At 35.0% G+C, this 8,317-nt stretch overlaps 1 protein-coding gene across 3 annotated transcripts; it reads right to left on the bottom strand.

Moving 5' to 3' along the window:
• Positions 1-1,852: 1,852 nt before the first annotated feature.
• LOC110793675 (uncharacterized) lies at positions 1,853-7,882 on the bottom strand. 3 transcript variants are annotated; one of them, XM_021998576.2, is made up of 9 exons: positions 6,493-7,882; positions 6,157-6,230; positions 5,923-6,028; positions 5,707-5,774; positions 5,509-5,581; positions 4,793-4,884; positions 4,575-4,679; positions 3,843-3,942; positions 1,853-2,303 (listed from the first exon to the last, which is right to left on the bottom strand). In XM_021998576.2, exons 3-9 carry the CDS (start codon positions 6,004-6,006, stop codon positions 2,127-2,129), a joined length of 699 nt encoding a protein of 232 aa, XP_021854268.1. In that variant the 5' UTR covers positions 6,007-6,028; positions 6,157-6,230; positions 6,493-7,882; the 3' UTR covers positions 1,853-2,126. The 3 variants fall into 3 exon arrangements, with proteins under 3 accessions (XP_021854268.1, XP_021854267.1, XP_021854266.1); XM_021998575.2 differs by having other exon boundaries at positions 6,157-6,226; XM_021998574.2 differs by lacking the exon at positions 6,157-6,230 and having other exon boundaries at positions 6,493-7,874.
• Positions 7,883-8,317: the final 435 nt, after the last annotated feature.

Raw genomic sequence — 8,317 nt, 5'->3', positions numbered from 1 at the left:
GATATTAAGAAAATTTATTACCTAACGTTCCCTAATTCCCCTTAACAAAAGGGGCAAAATAGAAGGATAAGCAATTTTGTTTTTTAAAAAAGTAAAAAGTTGGACCCCCATTTCTATATGACTGAGTCCTCCACAGTCCTCCACCACCAACCCTCTCACCAACTTCTTCTCCTAAAACTCCTAGATCCCCAAGTTCTAATCCTAATAAAATATTCGAAGAGGAGAAAGAAGATCCCAGTAAAGAGCAGGTTCAACCTGATTTTAATTTTAAGGAAAATCAAAGTTCAGAAGATACAACAGATGAGGACTTTAAGGATTTTCAAGCAGCTGGCTGATTTTTTAACTTGTATAAATAAACTTCTGTTCATAAATGAAATTTCTTTCGGACAAGGCTGGTGTACATTGTGCATGATCAAGTGTTGATCCAAAGTCTATGCTATGCGAATTTTTAAGGCAGGGCAGTGTTCAGAAGGTGAGGAAAGGAGAAAAGATTGACATTTACACAGATGTGTGGTGATGGTGAGTTGTTAAATTGTTAACTTTTGGCTTAACCCAACTTTTTCGCTCGTTTATGTGATAGTTGATAGACGACATACAACGGGAAACAGGTACAAGATAAAGCTATGGATGATAGGAAGACAGAACAAGTTGGGTTAATACGTTCTTTGCAATTATTTTTGTGGAGATGGGGGGTGTTTAGGGGTGACTTTTATGTATACTCTTATTCAGAGTTGGGTCTAATCTACTCAGCGCATTTTGTCCTGCTCATATCACCTAGTTTTTGGTTGTGTCAGCTGTTCTTAGTTGTTCTCTCAAAGTACTAGCAACACTGGTGCCACAGTTCTATTCTCCGAAGTGTGCTGATGTTTTTGTGTTCTGGCTTGCATGAAGTTTGCTGGTCCGTGGCAGTGCAACAAGTTAGCTCAGGGTTGCTGGGTAGTCTGGTTGTCTGTTGCTGGTTGTGTTTGTTGCTCCGTGAAGTTTTAACCAAAGTGGTCAGGTTGACTTGGTGTGGTGTTGTTTGCTATAAAAACATAGTCCCAATGAGTTTGCATAATAGCCCCAGAATTGTTGTAACTGATTTCTTATTTATATACCTCATGTGTTTGCATATTTGTAATTTTTTATCATTTCAGATCCTCAATTGTCGAAAATGGAGGTGTTGCAACATGATATATCAGCTCCCTTACAAAACTAATGTTATTAGTAATCCTTAAACAATAGGTTTCTTCCTAGAAATACATGGTTATAATACTAATTAAACATGCTTGATATATTTTAATAAAAATAACTACGCCATATGTTTGTCCCTACCTTGGGGGACGGCGTGCGATAGCGCGTCGGCCAACAACTAGTATATATCAAAGTTAAAGTCAAATATTGCAATAACAGTCCAAACAATTCCTGTTTCAGGTGAATATATGTTTGTGGTTCCATAGAATTAATATATCAATGTTAGGAATTGTCCAATAGTGAAGAGACTGCTTCTTTCCATACCCCTACACAGCAATGGAGAACAACAGACACCGCTTTTTCTTCAAGGGAACGAGCACTTATGAAGATGAAGCTTGTGCCTGAAGGCATCATAGGTTTGAATATTAGCCGATTACTGTAAATACTTTATGAAAACTGTGACTTTTTTCTCGGTTATATGTTTGATAGATCAACCTTCCTATAACCCTTATTTTTTTTGCTGCCAATCTAAGTTATTGCATATTTCATCTTAAGAGAACTTAAACACCCTGCAGCCAAAATGAAATGCTTTCTTCATCATATCACGAACAGAAGGAGAAAAGACAACACACAGTTAAAGCTTGCAGAATAGGGGAAGGGAATATTATAGTCAAGGGAGGAAAGTCAATACCTTCTCATGTCCTTAGTTTAGGAAGAAAAGTCGCAAGTTAATTACATTACAACAATCATAGCCCAACATAGGGACCAGGAACTTGCTAATTACATTATTATATGATCCCAAAAAACAAAATAATTACACCTAATTCAATTATCACCTTGTAATTATTGCGAAGTATGTTTACAGTGTAACATTACCGCCTTTTTGTTCTGAAAAAATTAAAAAAAATTAAAATATCACCTTGTTATGAGTTTTAACTGCCCGAGTAAGAAAATCAGGTAATACGAACAAGGAAAACCACCATCATGAAGACCATTAGCATAACAAACATAAGAAGCCACGTAAAACATGAAGTCTTCGAGCTCTGTGAAAAAATATGAATTGCCCTTACATTAGCGTGACTAGTGCTTGCCAAGCTATGCTCAACTGCCGTTTCAGTTGAATCAAGTACCTGCACCCAGCAAAACCATAATGATAAAACATGATTAACCCCGCAGAAAAAATTAACAATAATGCGAGCCATGGAAGCAAACAAGTTGTAGAAACTGGATCGAAAAGTGAGATGCAGCAACAAGCCAACAAGCATAACATTAAGAAAAATGCACTTGTTGACAGAAGGGCTGAAAACGGGAACAGAGTTTTATTTTCTGAGAAAGCAAGCAAAATATGTGTTCCGTGTTCCTACACTGAAGACTTGGGGAAAAAATGACATTTCATCTGAAAACTTCCTCTCCATATCAGCTTCCATGGAAAACTTCTCAAAAAGGAGAGAGTCGTGAGACAGTAAGTCCAATTTGTAGATACAACTGCAACACACGATAATGCACTGTCCCAAATATCACAACCCCAACATCTATCCTGGGCTCCTGGCTTTCATGCACAACATATAGCTCATCTCATAGACAATTAAATGCACAGGAAACGGAGGTCACTTAATGAAACTGGCCTTTGATCTTATCGAAAATACAATGGTACTGAACGAACTGATATAAGGGAGAAGGGTGCTGAGACATTATCCTTATAAGTTAGTTATGGTTAGCTTGGATTAAGCTAGGGAGTTTATCACTATATATAGAGAGTATATTAGGGACGGAAGATTATGTTGAATATTGGTGAGTTTTGTATTGAGCTTTTAAGAGTTCACTTTGGAGATAATCAAGCCTCTCCAATGCTTGAATATCCGTAACATTTTCTGTAATCAACTCATCCTCTTCTTCCTCTTATAATCTGTCATTTGTGATGTCAAAACCTGTGTTAATTCATGGCATAATTACCTCACTTCTTGAGTTTCATATTCATTTTTAGGTTTTCTAGAACGTTAGGGAAAGTTAAAGGGGTGATCAGACACCATTTCATAAGGTAGAGTTCTAAAGATGCTTAACAGCTCATTTAGGCATAAATACATAACCTGACTGCAGATGGCCAACCTGAAGCACATACATATTGACAGCCTAAGAAGCTCCTCAGTTAATCTTATCTGCTACATATTACACCTAGTTGCCTCGCAAGATTTCCTATTTAGTATAAGTTCATTTGATGCTACAGGTTGGAGTAGAGTGTAATTAGGCAGATTCAGTTTTACTTTTAATCAAATCCAAATCCAAACAGAAAATTGTAGGTTTCTTAGTCTCGAGTTTGAACCAACACCAAATTTGCAGGGTTCAATCCAGTCCTAATCTTAGGTAGGAGAGATAAAGGTAAAGGATAAAAAAATTAAAAACCCAGTGACATGTTGAGGATTTCATCATAATGCTAAGATTTCTTACATATAGACAGAAAACGAATCCTGTTGCAAAATAAATCATTTTGGAAAGAGAAAAGTAACTCATTGACTAGCAATTCTTTTAATACACTAACAACAAAAACACATCCTGATCCCTTAACACAACACTGTTGTAGGATTCCATTTAGAAAGGTAATTCAAATTTGCAAAGCAGTGTCATGTTCAGAGTGAGCTAAAGAAAACAAAGGGTACAAGACAGGTACGTACCTTCCCAGCATTTTTCACTGACTGACTCATTAAGAGACTGCTTTCTTTTAGTTGCCGTGCCATTCCCACCATCTCATCTGTCAAGTCTTCTTGAAGCTTTCTGTAATGCAAAAGAGGTGAAATTTAAAACATACTTTTAATATGTCTGTAGACACAAAAACATCCTGACTTTAGTGCTGAATCCAAAGATAAATTTATAAAACCCTTTTTTTAAATCTGCATGATTACCTACAAAGAAAAAGTGAGAGAACACACTCAACAAGAACTAATAAGAAGATACTATAAATTTTACAACAATCTAAACAAATTGCAAAGCCACTCAGAACTCTATTCTAACAAGTCTGTAACTTGACCCAAAAAAATAGAAGGATTTCATCTCGTAGAGAAAAAGGGGATAAGCTAGCCCTTTGTTACTATATACATACAAAAAGACCTAAAACAGTTCAGATTCACAGGAAAAATCTTCCAAAAAGGACGTCAGCTGAAAAAATTTCCTCAAAAAGAATCCTCAAAGTATGTGACAATTCTTGTTTTCTGTTTTGATTGGAGCTAAACAAAACATAGTTTCCTGATGTTTCAACTTTCAAGTTCTAAAACGCAAGGGACAGTAGATGTGCTCCATGAAGCAGACCTTAAGCAAAGTTACTTTAAAAGTAAATAGTGTTAAACATTCGGCAAAGGTCATCAGAATTATTAAGCACGTCTATGAAATAATGTTCAAAATAAAATTACCTGTGCTTCTCTATATGTGAATTTGCAGCAGCATCTAATTTGATAAGTGGTGAGGAATCAGTTCCCGCATTATCACGTGATCTGTCCTCAACAAACGAGGATGGACTATACAACCAGAAAAAAAATTCAACTCAATTTCGGAAATTTCCTTGAAATAACTTCACAAATAAACACATACTTCAAAAATTGCAATAAATTTAATAATTGTGTTTACATACACTGGTCTCTTTCTTAGTCCTGGTGGCGACGCAACTTTTACCTCTTCGAGTATTTGAGGGGTTGCCTCAGTGGAAATCTCTTCAAACATTTCCTGCATTATTCATGTGCCAAATAATCATGTACACAACAACAGACCTCCTTCCACACAGATGTTAATAAAAAAAAGCAGCAAACTATTTCCCTTTGGAAACTTTTGAAAGAAAAAAACCAACATGAAGAACTCTCATGAATATAAACTACAAAAGGAATATGGAAAGAGGTCATAGGATAGTCATGGTTTACATTCACTGACAAGTGACAACATTATCTTCAGGGGAAAAAACAGATAACAGCAGAACCCTTTTCTTTATATAAAGAGTGTCCCAGCCACTTCTTTCTTCCTTTTCTCCCCCTTTTAAAAGGTAATGATACATATGAAATTTGTTACTGAAAAAAGTTGGTCTTTAGGAATCACACGTTTATGTTTTTGGCATGATTTCAAACTCAACTTCCTCTAATCCTCTATCTATTAATCCCTAGAAAACTTGTTAATCAAAATCATACCAGAATAACATAAACAACAAGTGCAACATATTTGAAGACATTTCACCGAAAATGGTTGCTAGCACTAGGTTCTCCTAAGCGATTATGCAGTGTAAGGGAGTAATATAATGCACAGCCACAACAGGTAGAACTAAGCATAGCCAAATAATACACAGCAAGAGTCAAAACTTACCACAGGGGGAACTAATTTGGATGCAATAGTTTCAATCTTCTCAGAGTAGTCATTTAATTTAGCTTTTGAGACCCTACAAGCCAAAACCCAGGTGCAGAGTTCATTGATTAAGATTGATGTAATGTTTTTAATTGCAAAGTTATTAACACTCTTAAACAAGCACTAAAAAAAATAAGGAAGGATGTAATGTTTTCTTACCTGGGCAAGCCTTCCGGAATGGTCTCTTCAGTTAGCTGTTCCAACAATTCGCGCAAAGTAACCACATACTGCAAAATTACAGTCCAATTTAGACGTGGCACCAAGACAAAAGCGAAGGAGTCACAAACAAGTTGAGTAATCATACGGTTAAAAACAACTAGATGCATTCAAACTACTAAAATGTAAAATCCATGCCCACCAACATGTTTTGCATACATGAATTAATTTCGCCTGATTTTTCTGTTGAGGTGCAGCGGCAATTAACCTTCTCAGATTTATCTCAGTTTTGCTGATTCCCATTCCAAGATGGCAAGATTCCTTACTGCAAAATCATAAAAAATTACACAAATTTCAACACGAAATGTAGCAAAGAAGCCATGCCAAGCTGTGAACACCGAGCCTATACAAGGTTCAGCTATCAAGCAAAAAGAGTAATGTCCTTGACCATACTCGAATGAGATTTTCGCAAACCCCCACACTTGCCTCGTTTTCCGATTCCCGCTCGCAATTTACAACAAAACTATCTCAATAAACCAATTTCAACCAAGAAAAAAATGTATGTTAATCAGCAAGTTTAGACTTTCGAGAACCGATTACATAACACAAAATCCATTAATACTATAATACAAAAGCCATAAAACTATAGTTTCAAACTTTTAATTGAAATTCTGAACTGTTGTGCTCGATATTCACACATTTTTCAAATTGGGGAGCAACAATTAATCCATTACTGATCTAAATACCAAATTTTGCCGCATAGTGTAAACAATTAAACTGAGTACTAACCTAATTTGGATTAATAGCAGAGCTGTGGGAGAAGCCTTGCAATCGCCGCTTGGTTTTCGACGCCGTCTGCAGTCTCGGCGAAGCTGAGGTCGCCGGGTAATAGGTTAGCCGGTGCTGCTACAAAAGTTGTGGTGGCTGGTTCTTGCTTCACCGACCCGGAAATTCATTGGGGGTTTTCCTTCTCCTTTTCGAGCATAACCTTACCAAATAATCAAATACTCCGGCGGAATATGCATCTATCTCTATTACATTACATAAGGAAACTCACGAACTCACGAGGTTAAATCAATAATTACTCTTTCCTCGTCTCTTTGTTCTTTGCGTTTTCTTGTTGGGTGTTTCAAAATTCTCTTTACATTAATTTCTTTTATATTATCACACAAATGTCATAAATTCTATTAAAATCTGTGTCCAGTAATCATTTTAACTAATTAAATTCATTAAGATATTTAATCTCTCACACTTTTCATTAGGACATTAAATATTTCTCAAATTCTCAATATCAGAATTTTGATAAAAGTGGAAATATTATAAATAAACGTAATTTGTCTTGTTTAAATAAAAAACTAGAGGAATCTCAACACACATTAATTAATCGATAAAACACGTGAAAAATATTAAACGTAAAGAACAAAAAGAGACGGAGGGAATATATTTTTTATGTCCCGTATAAAATAGATCATTATGTCCTCATTCACAATCATATGAATCAAATTATATTAAATGAAAAAATAATTATTTAATGTAATGAATAAATTAGGAATGTCTAATTCAAATAATACAATAATCTCTCATATTAAATGTAGATGACAAAAAAAGTGAAACAAATGTTACCAAAAGTTAGGGTCTTATCTTCTCTGCCATTCAATTAAACTCCGTCGAAAAAAATAACTTCGTAGAAAATTTGGTGAAAATTCTATTACGGCGATTAAATTAAGATGGACGGAGTATGTGAGGCTATTTGATGTGATACCACAATTTTTAAATACTCTGGCATGCATCGCGTGTATATAAGACTAGTATTATATAAGTGAATAGTTGGGGTTATTCTACTAAATCTACTTTTGGTGTCCCTTTGGATTACTAAAATATCCTCTTATAGAATAGGGAATATAATGACAACCAACGCAATAGGAAATCCCATAAGAGCATTTTAATCAATCTATCCTCTTAAATAAATTCTTACCATTTTAATCAATCTGTTTATATGCGTTCGGCTCTATCTAACTTATTTGTTTCTTATATTCGCACGCATCACATTTATATTATATGTTTACATGTTATTTTAGGTTTAAATGTAATAACACAAATTTGTTTCTTATATTCGCACGCATCGCGTGCATATAAGACTAGTATAATATATACTAAAAGAGAGGAAATCAATGTGATGATGAAAATGTCACTCGTTGATTGACCTCTCTTTTAAACTAAAAAAATACATAATTATTAGTGTTAATTTATTTTGTCTTATTGAGGAAGAATCAGAGAAGATATTATTTATTGTCATTATAAAACTTAACTATTATGTTTATAATAAATATCCTAAAGTATTACAAACGTAGTAAAATTGCAAACTACCAAGAATTTCATTCTTAATTAAAGATTCATATAGTGTGTTAAATATTCCCTCCTAAACCAATTGCTTGTTGGTTCAGTGGTGATTGGAGGTGAACTTGGTAGGGAAAACTCGTGTTCGATCCCCCGCAACAACAATTGAAGGGGACTGGAACATATCCACCTAGAACTCGCCCCAAATCCGGATTAGCCCTAAGGTGAACCGGGTGCTAACACCAAAAAAAATTATTCTCTCCTAAACCTAAAAAGC

This window comes from Spinacia oleracea, chromosome 4, assembly GCF_020520425.1.
Source record: "Spinacia oleracea cultivar Varoflay chromosome 4, BTI_SOV_V1, whole genome shotgun sequence".
Classification (NCBI taxonomy): domain Eukaryota; kingdom Viridiplantae; phylum Streptophyta; class Magnoliopsida; order Caryophyllales; family Amaranthaceae; genus Spinacia; species Spinacia oleracea.
Note: the sequence above shows the minus strand (reverse complement) of the source record. Positions and strands in the feature narration are given on the sequence as shown.

Coding starts and splice junctions, on each gene's coding strand:
- LOC110793675 (XM_021998576.2), bottom strand. CDS start 6,006: ATGGGAATCAGCAAAACTGAGATAAATCTGAGAAGGTTAATTGCCGCT. Junction 5,582..5,706: donor ATTCCGGAAGGCTTGCCCAG/GTAAGAAAACAT, acceptor TTTGGCTTGTAG/GGTCTCAAAAGCTAAATTAA. Junction 3,943..4,574: donor TCACATATAGAGAAGCACAG/GTAATTTTATTT, acceptor TTTGCATTACAG/AAAGCTTCAAGAAGACTTGA.